The following is an 18,220-nucleotide window of genomic DNA, read 5'->3' on the forward strand; positions in this document are numbered from 1 at the left end:
GACAGGGACCAGTTTTAGTGCTAGAGTAGCCGATGCACTGATACGCGACCCAGCCCTGCACACACAGCGCTTGTGCAAAGTCAACAACCACCAGACTGCCCCAATGGGCTTCCCCAAACCAGGGAAGCTTGGCCCAGCCCTGGCACCCAGTGTGTGGCTGGCTGGGTGCAGCTGCAGGTCTGTGGTGGGTGAGCGTGCACAGCCTCCCTCCTCCATTCCCATCTGGCCTGACCTCCTGCTGAACTGCAGTCCTGGCAGTGCTAGCAGCAGCCCTCACCACATGGAACCACAGACAATTCCCTGCCTGCTTCAGCTTTGAGGAGTTCAGGCTGTGACTCCTTATCCCGGACTTTTCTTTCCAAGCGTGAACTGCAGGAGGACCCCAAAAAAAATAAAGTCCGCGCCTACGCCTCACACCGACATTGCACCCCTTTCCTCTTGAGGTGGGGGGACACCCCAGCCACCCTCTGTCCCCTTCTGGGACATCTGGGTGCTTTTACAAGTGCAGGGAAGAGCACCCACGTCCTGCCGGCGCTGGGTGGGCGGGTGAGCATCGGGTGATGCGGTGCCGGGGCGGCTCACGCGGCAGCCCTGGGCCTGCTCATCCCCTCACGCTGCGGCGGGGCTGTGGCAACCGCCTGCCACCCAGCAGCCCTCGGAGGGTGGGGAATGGCAGAGAGCAAAGCTACCCCAGGGAGGGGGGCAGAGTCCCCACTGGGAGCCTGAGGGTGCCGAAACCTCCGACCCTGCTGCAGGCAGAACCCTGTGGGTGCTCCCTGTTGGGCTCTCCAGGTGCTGGTGTTGGGTGCTGGGTGCTGTGCCAGCAGGCTCTGCTGGCACCCAGACTTCACCACCCCAGAGGGTAAGAGGAGAGGCCTGGGTGCTGTGGGACACCTGTTTAATGTTTAATATTCCTGGAAGCTGGTTACTGTTTGACAAGTGAGAGAGGAGCTGACTCAGCGAGGAGCTGGGGATAAAAGTGTCAGTCCCGAGACGACAGGCTCCTTTGCTGCTGGGAAGTCAGGACCAGCTCCTGCTGTCCTGCTTTCAGTTGGGTTAATGTTAAACTGGAGAGGCAGAGCTCTGCTGGTCTTGGTTCTGCCTTGCTGGAAGGTTTTCTGGGCAGGAGGAGAGGGCAGGGAGGAGTGGTGCTGGACTCCATCCACAACCAAGAAGAGCACCATGGCCAAGAGGCTTCAGCCCTGCCATGAGGCTGGGGCCAGCAGCACCCCCAACACCCCTCAGCAATCCCCAGTACCCCTCAGCACACCCAGCACTGATTCCAGCTGCTTTCCAGTGTGGCCAGGCAGTATGAGGATGCTCCTGCACGAGCAGAACTCACCCACTGGCTCCTGCATTTATCAGAAGTCAAATGTAGAGATCACAACGGGTGGTGGAGATGGATGACAGCTCCCTACAACTTTATCTTCCTGCTTTGCGTGGTTGTTTTTTATAAAGTAAGCCCCATGCACAGGCTGCCTGCCCTGGAAGCACCTGTCTTGCTGCCAAACTGGCCCTGCAAGCCCATGGGAGGGATGCAGGATGCTGGATGCCTCTCATCCCAGCTCAGCTCTGAGGTGGGGAGTGGGGACAGAGTGCTGTCCCTACATTCAATGTCAAGGCAGACTTAGAGGTCCCTTCTGACCCAGAAGCCAGGGTGGATAGAAGTAGGACCCATCAGAGAAATCAGTGTTACAAAGATGCATGTATTCATATATACTCTTTAAAAAACAGGAAACCCATTTTTGAAACTCTTGAATGGAGATGGCTCTATGGGAAAGGCCACAAAGGGACCAGGATGTTTCCCTAAGCAGGAGCAGGCCAGTATTTTCCCTACCTGCCCCAACAGCCACCCAGGGAGGGTCAGAGGCATCCTTGGCTGTGCATTGGGTGAAAGACTTGGACTGCTGTGGCTCAGGTGGCTCAGATAGTGGCATTACTGCAGGAAAACTTGTCCAGACCACATCATTATCCTCCCTTTATGACTGGGACAGATAATTCACCCTACAGATCCAAGCAACACCTCTGCCAAGGGAGCAGCTCTCCCCATCTCTGCACTGGGAACACATCCCTGATGTGATTTCTCTCCTGCCAGTGCTGACTCGGACAGAAACCATTCCCAACCTTAGATGCTGGCAAAGCAGCCCCGCGTCCCTGCACAGCTCTGCTGTCCCTGAGGGCACATTCCTCTCCATTGCATCACCCAGATGGGCTGTCACCAGCAGACACAGTGCTTCTGCACCCAATGCCCATGGCCATTGCCAAGCAGCAGCCATGTGGTGGGACATCACACTGCCTGTTGTGTCATGGTACCTTTGCAAGTGACGACCAAAGCGTCACGGTCACTTCGGGACACGGCTGGGACTGTCCCTTTGCCTGAGAGAGCACCTGAGTGCTGACATTTCCAAGCAGGAGCTCACAGAAGCATACATGGGCACTGTGGCAGGAAACACTGATGCTCATTTGGCCCTCAGCCTTTGCCCACCTTTTCCCCTCTCCTACCTGCTCTTGTCCACAGCATCCTGCTCATCCATCTCATCTGCGCTGCAGGTCGCGCTGGAGTCGCTGTCAGGGTTCACCCCGGGGCCTTTGCTGCTTTTATGGCTCTCCTTCTTCTCAGCCTTGGCTGTCCCCTCTGTCCCTGCCACCCCTCCGCCGCTGACGCTGCTTTCTGCCTTCTTGTCATTCCCTTTGTCCTTCTCCGGGCTGTCTTCGCTCTCCTCCTTCTTCACCTCGCTCTTGCAGGGCTCTTCGCTTGCCTTCTCCTCCGGCTCCTCCGTTTTCACCACGTCCACCACCACCTCCTCCTGCACCTTCTCCTCGTTGCTGGGTGCCTCGGGAGCTGCCTCTGGCTGGGGGCTGGCGGTGGGTGCGGGGTTGGCGGGGGGAGCGCTGGGAGCCTCGGGGGGTGTTGGAACCTCTTCCAACTTGACTGCCGGTTCTGAGCTGGAGTCACCTCCTGGCCCGGGTGGTGCCTTGGCCCCGTTTTCGCCTCCTTCTTTGGCTTCGGGCCTTGGTGAGGGAATGCTCTCGGTGTCGGAGCTGTTATTTACTGCAGCTGAGTAAAGGGAAGAAATAAAAATAAGGAGCAGCCCAAGATTCTCGCTTCCCATATCACTGCCTCCGCCCCCTCCCATGGGAGGAGAACGCCCTCGTTCCTCCAAGGGGGAGACGATCCAGGGCTGGGACAGCAGTGCCGGGATCCCCGGATCCAGAGCCCAGTAAGCAGAGGGATGCTCCTCCGGGGGCCTCTTTGCTTGCCCAGCATGACTGGTGTTGTTAACCTCCACACCCAAACACAAAACCACACGCCCAAAAGCCCGGAGCCATTGGGAAACTGGATTTTAAGGGAAAACCCTGGCTGCTGGCTGGATCCTCAGGACAGGACCTGCTCCCTTCTGGCCCTCTCACCCATGTCTCTGGGTCAGCTCTGCTCCCCCAGGGCCAGGCACCTCAGTGGCACCCTGCTCGCTGGCTTACGTCGCCTGTGTCCCTGGCTCTGCCACCCCTGGGGCAGCTGGGGACCATCCCGAAACACCAAGCCTGTTTGTTGTTATTTAAGCCGCCAGCAGTGAAGGAAAGGAGGTCAGGGTCAGTGAAAGCAGAGTGCTGGCAGTGCTGAGGGACAGATTAATTATTACATGGAAAGGATCATTCTCAAATCTGCCACCAATGGCTCAAAGTGAGCTGGAAGCACACACGCCCATGCACTGCTGCAGAGGAAGGTGCTGCTGAAAGATTTGTTTCTATGGCTGGAGAGAGGGTTGTTGCCTCCAAGCTTTGCAGGACAGTATGTCTAGGACCAGAACCACCAGGAGACTTTCACGACCCCATCTCAGCACATCACCACCAGGCAGAGCTCTCATGCTCATGCCCAAACGCTTCCTCCCAAAGATTCCTTGATTTGTCTCTCTCCAGAGAAGCACAAACAGCTTTCAAAACTCTTGAGATGAGTGGCACAGAAGAACTCTATCCCAAGAGCTCTATGCTGAAGCACTTTCATCCTTGCTTTCCACAGGAAAAAGCACCATGCTGGACAGGAATCTCAGCCTTCTCCAACATTTACTCACAACCAAGCACTGAGGTGTCCTATCCTCCCACCCAGGGATAAGGTTTACAGCTCCTTTGGCCAGACCCTCTTCAACTGCCATTCAATGCTGCTCTAAATGCCATCACCAAGACATCCAATGGTGGTTCATCCCAGGTTCAACCAAGCTCTAAGCTCCAGCGTGCTCCCTCCAGACACAGAATATATAGTCAACACTGTAAGCCTCCTGCCAAGTCCTCCCCACCTTCCCCACCTGGCCACAGGGCCCCCCAGACCCTAAGCTTTTCCTTGAGCATCCCCAAATGTCACCAGAGGCCAGCTCATGCAGAACATCACCTTGGCACTTCTGTGCCTGTGATATTTCATGCCCCCCTGCTTACACCTTTCTTCAGCTCTGCTTCCCACCCCAGCAGCAGAACAAGAAACGAGGCTTGGCACCTCAGGCTGGGGAGCATGTCAAGAGATCCATCTCTAATCTCAAAAATATAATGTTTCCTCTGAAGTGCTCTTACAAAGAGCAATAATTACCTTTTACTTTGTGCCTCTGAGTCACGTATCACCTTGTACAAAGATTTACCTGGAATCTGCCTTGTAATGAGTCACTTGCAACGGTGATTTGAAAAGATTTCCCATTTCCAGTCCCATTAGCCTGAGTGCTCAGGCCAGGAACCAGCATGGTGCCAGCAGTGCTGGTTAAGTTATTAAATTACTTTGACAAAAGTCAAATGGGGCTATTGTTGGAAAATTATGCGCATTTTCTCCAAACTGGCTGCTATGCTTTCTAAGCGATAAATAGCTGAAAATTGTCACTTTCAAGTTGTTTCCTTTCTTTGGTATGGCTAGGAAAGAGGAAAACACTGCCTTAAAAGGGAAAAGCAGGAGGAAAAGACCCACCGAAGTACATCAGCCTCACTAGGCAGTGACTGTGGCTTCCCCTCCCTTTGTTGGTAGTGCCGGCTGCCAGGAGCTCCACTGCCTGGGGCAGCAGCAGCAATGCCCTGGTGGGACAGGGATGGGCACACACAAACCTTGGCAGGTCAACCCTCCTTGAGCCTATAGTAATGGCTATCAAACTCTGCTGAGTGCTCAGGGGCCCTCCTTTGGAGACAAACACCACAAAATAAGGTTGCACAAGCATACCAGGCCCTCGTAAGCTGGATATGCTTGGAGCATGTGCTGATGGAAATCAGAAACCAAAGGGCTCCTAAAAATAACCATCCAGACAGACAGACACAGGAGGATGGCAGTGTCCTAGGGCACTCCTGGCACACGTGAAATCCAGAGGCATCCAAAATGCCACGAGCTGAGCGTGCCCCCAGCACCAGAGCCCCCTCACCTTCCGCCTCCTCAGCCATCTCCTCCTCATTGCCGCTTGTCCCGGACACCTCCATCTCCTCGTCCTCAGCTGCAGGAGGGAAGGCAGCTTCCTCGTTTTGAACAGCAGTGCCTTTTTTCTTCTTCCTCTTGGCGTTCCTTTCTTTCTCCTGGGAAAAAGGCAGAGGATGGTGAGAAGGAAAATCCATGGGAAGCCACGTGGGACCACGCAGCCCTGGTCCTGCACCGCCACAGTCTCCCTGGGTAAACCCTCTGAAAATCTGTCCTTGGGACCAGACTTGCCTGCCTGATGCTCATCTGCAGATAACAAAGCTGATACCCCAGATCTGGCCCAGTCACCATTTCCACGTGCCAACTTTCGTGTCCCAATGGCAGGTGATGCCAAAGGACTTTGACTCCCGTGCTGGGAAGGCTATCACCTATGGGTGGTGGGGACGGTCTGTGCAGCACAGCATCCCAAAGCTGAGCTGTCTGGTGCCCTGTCCTGCCCCGGGGCAGCCCTGTCCTCACTCACTGGGACACGTGCTGCAGCCATGAGGGCACAGAGAGCTGCTCCCTCCCACCCACCTAAAGGAAAAGTCTCAGCTTTGCTATTGTTTCCTGCTCTTGTTGCTTGAGTAAATATTACCAGTAGGAACAGGCCCATCATCTCCGGCTCTCCCTGCAAACCCCACATGAATGACGTGTGTAGGACGTTTATTTACATGGATGAAAAGATAAAGCCGTGGTGGAAATGTTAACTTTGCTGCTGGATCTCTGTGCTGGGAAGAGCTGGTCCTCCCCCCTCCCCAACTTTTCAATCCTCAAAAAAACTTCCAAATAAAACAAACAAATGCAACTGCTTTTTGCTTGGAAACACTGCTTGTTCAAAATCTATTTTTATCAAACAGATCAGGAGAGAGAGGGGGAAAAAGGGCTCTGTGAAGGCACAGAAAGAACATGGGAGGATGGTAGAGCTCCCCAGTGCCCTCATCCTGTCCTATCCCCATGGTGATGCCCTAGCACTGCCAGTGCCCGTGCCTTGGCCATTGTAGCACTCCAGCAGCCCCATGTTCCTGTCTGAAGCAGAAGTTTCCCATCACACTAATGCAGCCACAAGCCCTGATGTTACTATGGCAAAGACTTCCCTGCCTCTTACTCACGGGTCTGTGACTCAGCCACAGGCAGGAGAAGGCTCCGTGCTGGGAACCATCCTCTTCCTCAGCACCCTCCATGGCCAGAGCCTGGTGGCTGCCAGCAGAGCTGTCCCGAGGGCACCCTGAGTGCCTCTCCTGGCAGAACCCTCAGCTGGCATTTAGGGAAGCTGATGTGAAAGCTAGGCAACAGATCCTGGCAACATCCAAAGATCCGTTCAGGTCACCACGACAGCTCTTACAATGCCAACAGCTTTGGCCCCCTCGTGCAGTCTTGATCCTGGCACCATGCCCACCAGACAAGGGGTGTCTTTCTGCTTGGTCTCTGTAAGCAGCCCCAGGGCCACCAGGTCTGCCACAGGACCCTAACTACAACTGTGGCATCCATGGAAGAGTCTCTGTGACCCATGCCTGGGACCAGGTATCTCCCATTATCACAACACATTCTTAACCCAAGCAATTACCAGTGAGGCCACAGGAAGGTACCAGGACCACTTGCTACAGACACTTTGATGCTGGTTTTGTGCTATCCCAGCCCATGGTGTCTCTGCTTTCTACCTACCATGAGGTATTTTTGCAGGACCATTCATGACCTGGTGCCATGTGAGCAGCCTGCCTCACCAAGGAGACAGCTTGGGTGCAGTGAGGACACTGAACCCTGCATGAGGGGTCACTCCATGCCTGCTCCTCCATGCTGACCTCCCAAGTACTTTGTCCCTACCATCCTGCTGACTCCCATCCTGGCAGGGATGGGCAGCTCTTCCTCTGCCTCCCCTCCTGCTGTCCCATGCCCTCAGCTCTGCCTCCCACCTCTCCAGCAGTTCACCTACACCGCTTGTCCTAGAAAAGGAGCTGGAGATGCCACCAGCCTTCAGGCCTGATATTTTTCTGGCCTTCTGCCTCGTAGGCAGAGCAGCCGTCCTGACAAATTTAGCCTCTCCTTGCACTCACCACCTGACATGACAGCAACAGCCAAAACAGCTTCCAAACACTGCTACTGACATGGGTACCTCCCATCAGCACCAGGACCAGGCAGTCCCAGACGGGTGTGATGTAATGATGCAGATTTGGGACCACACCAGGACTTGGTCTAACCACAGAGTGACTCCTGAGCTCTGCTGTGGGAACAGCCAGCAGTGGTGGGAAGAGACAGAAAGATGATCCCACGAGGCAGAACCTCCCTGCTCACCATGCTTGAGGAAGGTTTCAGTTTGCCATCCTGAGCCCAGTGCTCTGCAGCAAGGCGAGGGAGACTTGTTCACCCTCCAGAAAAAAAAGAGGCTACCAGGCTGTCCTCCCAGAGCAGCTCTGCTGTGTGGAGCCAGCACCATCCAAAAAAGCAAGGAATTGCAGAGATGTTCCTTGGAAGGGTTCCAAAGATTGGTCCTCCAAGCAGGCTCAGCACCAGCCAAGGAGATAACTTGCCCATCTTCATTACCCAAACCAAAACAAGCCCCAGCAGTCCCTAGACCAAACTGACAATCACATCACAGAGGTCCCAGTGAAGACAACATCTAATCTCCTGCTGCCGACACCAAGAGCAGCTCTGGGGACAGGGTGTACCCCAATGCCTCACTTCCCTTCAATGCCCAGATTAGAGAGCACAGTGCACAGAAGGTCAAGGCAAAGTGATGCTGGTGCCTGGGACACATCCAAGCTGCTTGGCAGTGAAACTAAGCCAAAACACACAGCAGGGCAGATATGGTGAAGCCTGGAGGGGGGCTGACCCTGTCCCAGGTGTACCAGGCTGCCTGCCCCTCAGTGCTGCTGCCTGGCAGGGACACCTTGATCCCCAGGGGATGTTGCAGAGGGATGAGGGTGAGGATCTGCAGCATTCAGCCCTGTTGGAGCATGGTGGGATCTCGGGCTGGAGAGGGGTCTTGTGAGTGCTGAGCAAAGAGTGAAGGGAGAGGGGCTCTGTGCACTGACATAGCCCTGGTGCAGGTCCCCAGCCCCTGTGTGGCTCCTTCCCCAGGCCAGGACCTCTCCAGTAAAAGGTCCTGGATAAGTAAAAGGATGGGACTTCAAATAAGAACCCCAAACATGGCATGTGGGAGTGTATGGACCATGTGGGCTCTGAAGAGGTGGAAAAGGAGTGTCAGACTCCTTTACCTGTGGCAACACAAACCCTTCTCCTTCCTATTGCTGGATGTTCCTTGGATTCTCAGAGGAAGGGTCCCCCAGTCCACAAAGCTCCCCTGGCTCTGGCCAGCTGGGGTTCAGCACACAAGGGGACAAGGAGCTACCAAAACACCTGGCCCACTCCCACCCAGCACTGTCCCAGCATGGGACAAGGGGACATCCTGTCATGTTTTGGGGACAGAGGGACTTTGCCAGGCTCTGCTTTCCATCCCACACTGTTCACTGCTGCCTGCATGTTCCTGCAGCTCCCCCGAGTCACCTGCACGCTGCTGTAACCTGCTGCCACACCTACCTGGAAGATAAGTCTACAATACTGATGAACCCCATTTAGGAAACAAGTGAGATCTGATAATTAAGTTTACTCTTACTAAAGAAGAGGAAGAAAAGCAGAGCCACTGTGTTTTCCCACGCATGATCTGCACTGGCTGCTGGTGGTGAGGTCAGGGAATAATTTGGGGATGTCACAGCAAAACCAGGTGAGGCCACGCTGCCTCACCATGTGCTTCCTCCACAGAGGTCATGGCTGAATACTGGGTACAGGATGAGATTTGGAGGCTGGTTTTGGTTGTGAATATATTTAGGAGTCAGGAAGGAAGGTCTATGGCAATTTAATCTCAGTTGTTCTTTTATTTTATTCAGCTTTCTGGCATCTGCTATTGCCACAAAACAATAGAGCACAATAAATAACAGCTGAACAGTCATTGTTCCTCTCCACAACCAAATCCCATAGCCTCCAATGCTCAAAAAATAAAATGATGATGCTGATATAAACTGCAAGTAAGAGTGAGCAATTAAGACTGGAGAACTCTAGCGGCTGCCTTGGAGGGACGGATGCAGGGAAAAATGTGGTTCTGCAGAAAAACACTTCTGTGATATAATTTCTGAAACATTAGGAAGCAAAGTAAATTAATATACACCGGCTCTGCTGCCAGCTAAGCTGTGTGATCTTATTTCAGAGTCTCCCCAGTAACGAACAATGGTATCTTTATAATGTAACATCTTATATTCAGAGGGCTTGATGCACATTTCATTCCACTCTTTATATCGGTTTTGGGGTCTTTTACATAGTTTGTTTGCTTTGTTTCTAAAAACAATTCAGTGAAACATGGGAACACAGGAGTGTCTCTGTGCAGAGAGAATTAATAAAAAAGAATCACCGATGTCTTCTTTTTCTCTCATTCCTATAGACTGACTAGGATATTAAATTCCTGGGTGAGTCATTGAATGTTTTCCTGTCTTTCTTTTTACTCTTGCTGTAATAGCTTGCTTGGAGAGATTCCTGCATTGAACATTGTCCTTTGCATTTTCAAAGCACCCCTTGGGGGCTTAGCCATGTGAATTCTATTAGCCAGAAACCAGGAACCCCAGGATATTCTACAAATGAAATAATTATAATCCTCAGTGGCTCTTAGCAGTCTGTCCTATCTCCAGAACACTAAACAAACCCTGCTTCATTCACACCCCGCACTGCCTGCCAGAAAAGAAGCAGCATTATCCCCTTCTTAGGGGAAACCAAGGCACAGAGAAATGTGCACATCTGCTCACAGCCCTGAAGAAAACTGTGAGTTGGAACCAGCCTTTCCTCACGTTGTCCTAAACCAGATAATTTCTTTGGAACAAACCAGCAGTTTACCTGGAGTCCCTGCAAGGCACAGAGCCATGGTGCTCTCTGCTCCCTGGGGTAAAACAGCCCAGCCTTGACAGCATCAAAGTATTTGTGCAGCCAGAGCTGAGCTGGGGTCCTGGCCAACACATCACAGCCCCACTCCTCCTTCTGCTCCCTCTTATCTCCCTGGGTACCAGCCACAGTCCAGACACCCAGGCATCTCCCACGCAGCAGCTCTCCCTCTTCCAGACCTCCTGGGACCAGACAATGCTTTCCAGCACAGCTTTCCACACCCCACGCCCCAGAATTTTCACTCCACTACATTCTCTAAGATGAGATAAAGACCTTCCTTGGCTGTGGGAAGAACTCGAGCACTTGCTGGGAAGTATCTATGGTGCCCAGAGACAGAGCTCTCACCATTTTCAGTTTGTGCTGCTGTAGGATCTCGTCCAGGTTCTGCCTCTTCTTGTAGTTGAAATAGAAGTTTTTGCACTGTGACACAGTCTTGGAGCCCACCATCCTGGCAATGGCCGACCAGTTCCGCCCATGCTCAAGGAGACCTGTGGACAAAAGAGGGCGAAAGGAAAAGGTTTTAACACCAGATACACTTGCACAAGGGCAGCATTATCCACGCAGGATGGGAAACATCCCCCATGCAAGCCAAACTCCACAGGAACAATACGGTCACCAGCACCCGTCTGAACGGCTTCCCAGGCCAGGGGATGACCTACAAGAGCCTGTTTTTCTTTCCAAGGGGAAAAAAAGGCACTATGCTGACTGCCTCTGGAAGAAAATCCATCCCACAGCCACATCTCAGCCAGGAGTGTGAGCAGTGCCCCAGCAATGACTTTGCCTGGGGTGAGAAGGTGGTTCAGGGGGCTGGAGCACAGAGTCCCATTATGGATGGGGAGGACCAGCCCCTGGGAAGTGTCAGCACGCAGGCACAGAAGCCCAGGTGATGTTCTGGTGTGCCAGATTAGTGCAGATTGCAGAATGAAAAGCAGATTCCCAGGTCAGGCACCATGCCAAGGGCTGCCAATCATGGCCAGACAGTGCCACCCAAGCACAAGGCTCCTACCGGAGCTAGGACAAGCCAGAAGTGGAGGAAGAGGAAGGAGAGTCAGCACCCCATGTCCCTGTGGTCTCTGCAGGGTTGCCTGGGCACTTCCAGTCCCACAGCTGGAGGTGGGAGAAAAAAACCTGGGGCCTGAGGATGGGTGCAGAGGCACCCTCATCCATCCATCCTAGGTTCCTGGAGGTGACCCAAGCAAGGACCACCCAGACTTTCTGGGAAATAAAATCTCAAAGCCTGCAACCCTTCCTGATACATGGCCAGTCCTTCCTGTGGTGCCTGGTGGTGCTGGAGCTGTGGGACACTGCCTGGTCACACTGGTTTGTCTGGCTCCTGGCTGCCCATGTGGCCAGCAGCTCCCAGGGTTCTCCCCTGTACCTTGTGTAGGGCACAGAAGGTGCCCATGGTACTGCCACAAAATGCAACTTCAATGTGAACACCAGCAGGTAATGAACTTGCTTAGAGCATCTTCCTTCTTAATTTATTTATTTGGGGGTTTTTTTGTACAGAAGCCACCAAACATGAAGTTCAGGAAGAGGCACTACTTGGGCATCTCCATTCTCCATCCCCAAACCCTTCCTGTGCCATTGTGGGGCTGAGGACTGAAGTGTTCCAGTTTGTGCCAGGGAGCCACAGCAGCCGTGCCCCCGCCTGGCCCCACTGCCAGCCTTCACCACACTGCTGCCACGTGTCACCTAAGGGCCAGCCCAAACTCTGCTTTCACCCAACAACAACCCCCCCCCGGGGAAGGATTGATCTCAGCACAGCCACAAGCCACAGGAACCCAAGGGATGCCCCTCAGGCAGGATCTGTGCACCCATGGAAGGTGAGGGTACAGCACAGGGCCTGTGGGTGTCTGTACTGAATCGATGGCACCAGGAAAGATGAAACTCCCTTCCCTGCTTCCCAGGTCCTGGAGAAAACCATCGGTACCCAGCACAGCAGGAGTTAACATCCAGCTGGTGCCTGTATCCTGCCCCATCCCAGCACCAGAGCTTATCAAATTGCATGGAAGAGGCAGGCATCACACGGTGCTGAGCACCACAAAAGGCTGTGGCAAGCCAAGAAACAAGTTTGAGCTTTAACTCTGCAACTCCCAGCCTTGCTCCAGCCAAACCCATGACCTCCATCACCCCACTGGCAGGCTGGGACTTCTTAAAAATAATAATAAATTTTTAAAAAAGGATGTCTGGCCACCTACCACGAGAGATAACAAGCCAGAGTGGGAGTCCTACCCCCCAGCTGCTGAAGGCTGTGGGGAAAAGAGGACAGTCCCCTGTGTCACAACCCATGGCTGCCGTCCAAAGCAAACCAGAGGCTCGGCCCCCTTTGCTCATCGCTGTGCTGGTGGCCCCACACCAAGTGTGACAGCTGGGGCTGGAGCCCTTTGCTGTGCCCCGGCAAAGCCCCAGAACACCAACACTGGCAGCAGCGTGCAGGGAGCTCCGGGGGCTGCCCGGGGAAAGCAGGACCTGGCACAGCAGAGCTCAGGGCCAGGGGAAGGGGAAGGCGAGGGGGGGGAGCAGGGTGACAGCTGCCAGTGCCAGCGGTCCCCAGCGCAGTGTCACCTTTGCCAGCTGATGAATGCCCCTTCCCCTGCCCACTGCAGGGCTGGGGGCTGAGGGCTCTGCCTGGGGAGCCCACAGGCAGGTGGTCACATCCCTGCTGGGCTCAGGAGGAGGCAGCTGCCTGCAGCCCCCGGCTGGGAGCCCAGCCACTTCTCTTACATTCAAACCAGAGCAAACCAACACCACCTGCTTCCCCACAGTACCGGATCACCCGAGACACCCCAGGCCATGACAGTGAACCCTCAGCTCAACAGCCTGACCGAGGGGAGGGAGAAGGCTGGGCTCCTCCAGCCCCTGCACCCCCATCCCCAACCCAGCGCTCCCCATCACGGCCCTTGGCTCCCCAGCGCAACTGAAACTATGACTAACGAGTTATCAGATCCTAACCAAGGCTGAGCTCCCGGGCTGGGACGCAAGGTCTGCCTGCAGACACGCAGCTACACGCAGCTCTGAGGTGAACCCCATCCTTTGCACCCCAAACGCCGGACTTACGTGCTCCGGCTCCGGCGGGCAAGGAGCGAGCCCGGAGCGTGCAGCGGGTGAGCCAGGAAGGACGCGGGAGTCAGGGCACTTCTTCAAAGCCCCCTTGGGCACGGCAGCCTGCTGCAAAGCGCTGCGAGTGCTCTGCTCACACCCTCCCCACGCATTTTGCTTTCGCTCCCTCGCAGCAGCCGGAGATGAAGAAGAAAGCAAAGCTGGTTCCTTAAATCCCGGGGGCGAGAGGATTTCAGAGCCATGGGCGGCCGAGAGCAGCGAGCAAGCGGACACCAAGGTTGGAAACCGGGTCACGGGCGGGAGACTCCTGACCCCAATGCCAGAAGTTGGTGGGAACACATGCTCCGGCCCCAGCTCTCTTCCCTCCGGTGGGGCTGGAGCCAACGGCGTCCTCCGTGCTCCTCCGCTCACTCGCCCGAGCTTCCCGAGTCGGCGGCAGCCGCGGTTGTTAAGGTGGATGGAAGTGCCTCCGGTATTTTCTCCCCTACCTCACCTCCTCTCTCAGCAGGCTATGTGGCTTCAGGAGATGCCAGACGTTGCCAAGAAATAATAATAATTAAAAAAAGAAAAAAAGAAAAAAAAAAAAAAAAAAGCAAAAGAAAAAAAAAGCAAGAAAGGGGAGGGAGCAGTCGACCGTGCGCCGCAGCTCTGCTCCTGCCAGCCCGGGGACGGGGAGCCGGTGCTGTCGGTATGTGGTGGAGCAGCGAGCGAGTTCTAATCTGTTCCTCTGGCTGACCCGGGGCTCGTTGCATCTGAATGTGACCTCTAGACAGAGCATTAATAACGAACGTGGCGCTGACCCAAGCTGACAAGGGGTGCGGCGGCTTGGCACCCGCTCCCGCCCTCCCTCCCTCACTTTCTGTCTCCCTCGCTCTCCTCTGAATGTCAGCGGCAGGGGGAGGGATTCAGGAAAACAAAGCTTGGCTAATAGTTTCCTCCTCTCTCAAGTGAATCAAAGGCGCTTTTCTTCGGGGAGGTGAGCGCCGGCAAGCCCAGCACCGCACCGGCGGGATACTGTGGTACCCCGACACACCGCGTGTCCGGAGGAAGAGAGATGGTGAGAGGTTTGGCATCAGTCTCGCCATGCACCGGAGGCTCCAGTACCAGCGAGGGGAGGATGGAAAGAAGAGGAGCCCAAAGAGCTCGGGAGCCTGTGCTCAGCATTTGGAGGGCAGAGGAAAAACCCGGCGGGGCAGCGCGACAGGCAAGGGCCGTCAGCTCGCACCCTTCAGCTCTCGGCAGATGCAGGTTTGTGCCGGAGCTGTTCCAAGGCTCTCCCTGCTCCACCCAGGCCTCAGCGAGGGTGGAGGGAGCTCGTAAAAGGTCCCGTAATGGGAGCTTGAGCGGATTAATAGATCAAGGCTACAGGGGAAAAACTAAGTGCACTTATTCCCCCTATGCCCAACGGCACCTGGTGTGATCCTCCCGCAACCCTTGTGGGAGTGGGGATGGAGAGCAGTTCTGGCTATGGCACAGCCAAAATGTGCTATAACCCCATCCCGGAGAAAGACTGGCACTAAGGACTTGGCAACAACAACCAAGCCATCTCAACAGCATGGTCAGCATCACTGAGCTGCAGGAGTGCATTACAGTGCACCCTATCCCCCATCTCAGGGTGGTCTGCAGTGTGTGGTTGAGCCAAGGCACAAGGAAGGTGAGTAACTGCTTCAGAGTAACTGCTTCAGGGCCACGGAGCCAGTGGGTGGCAGAGCCGGGTGAACACTGGGCTCCTGATGCCATGCCAAGGAAAGCAGTGGGGACTGTGTGTGTGCAGTGAGCCCACGTCCCCACAAGCACTGAGGATGGTGCCGGAGGGACCATCAAGCAGGCAGCTTGGTGTGCTCTCACCATGGCTGTAGGTGATGCTCACCCTTCTTTGGGAAGGTGATGCTGGGATCAGACTGCCACGCTCCCACTGGACCTCTCCTTCTGCAGCTGGACACAAGTGCATCTCTGATGTGCCCCATGGCTACGAGCTTCCAGCAAGACTCCCCAGCAGCCTGGCCAGCTCAGCTCTAGTGTCATCTCCCCTTCTGCAGGCCCTGGCTGAGAACCCTCAGTCCCTAGGTCTCCCTTTTGGAGAAGCTGGCTGCTGGACCAGTCCTGTGCCCTTGACCATGGTCCGACTCTGTTCTTCTCCTTCTACCCTCCTTTTGCACTGTGTCCCCATCCTTTTATCCTGGGAGGGCATGGGAAGCCTGTCTGCTCCCCAAGAGGTGCTGTCCCCTCCAGTCCAGCTTGGGGAACTTGAGCATCCAGAATCAGGCAGCCAGTCCATGCGCAGCCACTCCTGGTGGGCCCAGTTCTCCTCCTTCACCTGGTTCGGATATTATTCCTGCTCCCTTATTGTTGAAAAAATAACGCTCTAAATTAAAATGTAGGCTGTAAATTATAGTAATTAGCCAGCAGTTCCCCCTGACAGGCCTTTTGTGTTTCACTCGCTGACACTCACTCGCAGTTTGCTCCTACGTGCTCGAGAAACATTCAGTCAAGGGTGGCAGAAAGTGCAGCTCTGGGGGCACAGCACTACGGGCACTATCCCAGGGGTGACACTTTGGCTGGAAAGCATGAAGATCAGCCCCTGAAGAATATCTTCTGTATCCAGAGAAATACTTTACATCTACCAAAAATGAACTACTCAGGAGTCTTCACGGGTTATTTAAGTCTGTGGTACCAGCTTTTTATATTGGTGCCCAGCTCTCCTCTGCCTCATCATGCTGACTCCATCCCACAGTTTCTCCAGATCCCTGGCCTGGGAACAGGCATGAGGAGCCTGAGCTTGGCTCTGTCCCAGGGACAAGGAGCAAAGAGCCTCAGCAAAGTACAGGAGGACCTCAGGTGAGTGAGAAAACTGCTGCTTCCACACCGCCTCTTTCCAAAGAACAAACCCACTTGTTAGATGCCAGAGGAGGAGGGGAAAACCTGGGGCCAGGGCAAGGACAGATACCAGACTTTAAAGAGTAATGAAAGTTACACAAGTTACACTGAAACCTCCTGGTTCATCAAGTTCACCACCAGCACTATCGTGGCTGCTCTGCACTGCCAGGGCTGCAGCAAAACTCAGTGGAGGGGCTGGGGTGACAACAAACCCACCCAGCTGCTCCAGGTTGGTGCTTGCCTGCTGCTCACAAACTCCCTGCCAGCCTACCTGGAACTCCTGCCTGCATGGACTCCCACCAGTGAGTCCCCTAAAAGCAGAAGGTCCCTAAATTTTGCCTTCTAAGAAGCAGCCTCATCCTGCTGCCTGCAGTCTCCGCACTCTGCCTGGCAGCTTTGGAAGGGGGAGAAACCTTGAGCAACTCCGGTTAATCAAACCCCTCCTGCTTTTAGGATCACAGCCACAGTGCAACGAGGCAATATCAGAAAATCACGCTAGCCCATAATTATACCAATCTCCACACTTTTTGACAGACTAGTGAATCAAAGTTTATTGTGTAATAAAAGCGTCATTAAGCAAGAACTTTCCTCTCGCTAGGTTTTTGCTCCTCTAGTTAACTTTAATAACACAGTACCCCCCTTTATTGTCTCTCCCAGCAGACACAGTCCAGCCTTCTCCTGCTTGGAAACTCCGTGCCGCTCTGGGACTCTGGAGCAAAGCAGACAACTCTGGCACCTCATTATGCCAGGGCTTTTTTTCTCTTAACTCTCTAAGCAGGAAGGGGACAGGGTTTCATGCCACACACAATAAAGCAGGGGATGGGCAGCAAGGCCAGGCTGATCTCCCAAGCACCCCAGGCTATTAGGACTCACTTTCTATAGGATTCACATCTTATTTGTTTAACTCCCTGAACCAGCTGTCTGTGAAGAGTCTGGCTGGAGCAGCCAGGTCCTTACGCTGAGGATGGTGCCCATGTCTTGGAGCACAACCCTCTGCCACCACCTCCTCCAGCCCCTGAGGTTACCTCCAGAGTTTCACAGCTGCTGAGAGCCAGAAACCCCCACCATGCCGGTCCCTGGAAATGCCAAACCAAGCCAGTTTGAAGCACTGAAGCAGCTGCTTCCTGGCAAACGGGAATTTGGCTTCTCTGCACAAGTCTGGTGTTGCAATCTCAGTTTCCCAGGTTGTAAGAGAGGGGAAAACATCATCAATCGGGCTTTACACCAGCAAATTGCCCTGCCCCATCCTGGCCCCTGGGCTGGAATAACACTACGTGCTCCCACACTTCATCCTTCCTCCACACAGGCTTTGGCAGCTCATGTTAAAACTCCTTAAGCGCACCTCCAGCATCCAGCAGAAAACAGCAAGAGGCACTTTTTTTAACAACCAGATGCAATCTCCGAAAAGAAAAGCGGCGCTTGGAAAGGATCCCTTCAATGACCCTCCCCTGCTCAGCACCTGCTCGCCCCATTACCTGGCCCCGGGCCAGTTTGCTTGATTAAGGTCTATCTATTAAGTTTTGTGTCTATAGAGAGCCCTGCTCAGCAACACATAGGATTGGCACTGGGCTGTAGAGAGGGTTGGAACAGCTTAAAGGCAAGTGAGCCAAACACTTTGGGATATTCACAGGCAAAGTAATCCAATCCCACAGCTCCCATCGGCACCTGGGCAGCCGGTGCTCCAGAACATGTAATCACCATCCCAGCAGCAGGTGCATTTTCCAAGCAGAGCCGAACACACTAACACGCCTGTTTGCATTTGCCATCCCCAAACGACCCTCATTTCCATTTTAATTTCCCATTTACAATCCTCACTGGGCCGGGAGAATCAGCAGCCGTACTAGTGGGATGCACGGGCTGGGGACGTGAGCTTGACAGCCCATCAACAGGACGTGACTTTGGCAAAAAAAAAAAACACCAAAAAACACAACAACGCTAAAGCAG

General features: G+C 54.3%; 1 protein-coding gene across 17 annotated transcripts in view; it reads right to left on the reverse strand.

Annotated features, from left to right (window-relative positions):
• The window catches only part of NCOR2 (nuclear receptor corepressor 2), a 226,165-nt gene that overhangs the window by 35,700 nt on the left and 172,245 nt on the right, over positions 1 to 18,220 (reverse strand). For all 17 annotated transcript variants that reach the window (XM_030460408.1, XM_030460405.1, XM_030460397.1 and 14 more), the window contains exons 18-20: positions 10,682 to 10,824; positions 5,385 to 5,532; positions 2,503 to 3,058 (exon numbers count right to left, since the gene is read on the reverse strand). In XM_030460408.1, the coding sequence (XP_030316268.1) occupies positions 2,503 to 3,058; positions 5,385 to 5,532; positions 10,682 to 10,824 (847 nt within the window). The remainder of the gene's footprint in view (positions 1 to 2,502; positions 3,059 to 5,384; positions 5,533 to 10,681; positions 10,825 to 18,220) is intronic.

This window comes from Calypte anna, chromosome 15 (assembly GCF_003957555.1).
Source record: "Calypte anna isolate BGI_N300 chromosome 15, bCalAnn1_v1.p, whole genome shotgun sequence".
NCBI lineage: Eukaryota > Metazoa > Chordata > Aves > Apodiformes > Trochilidae > Calypte > Calypte anna.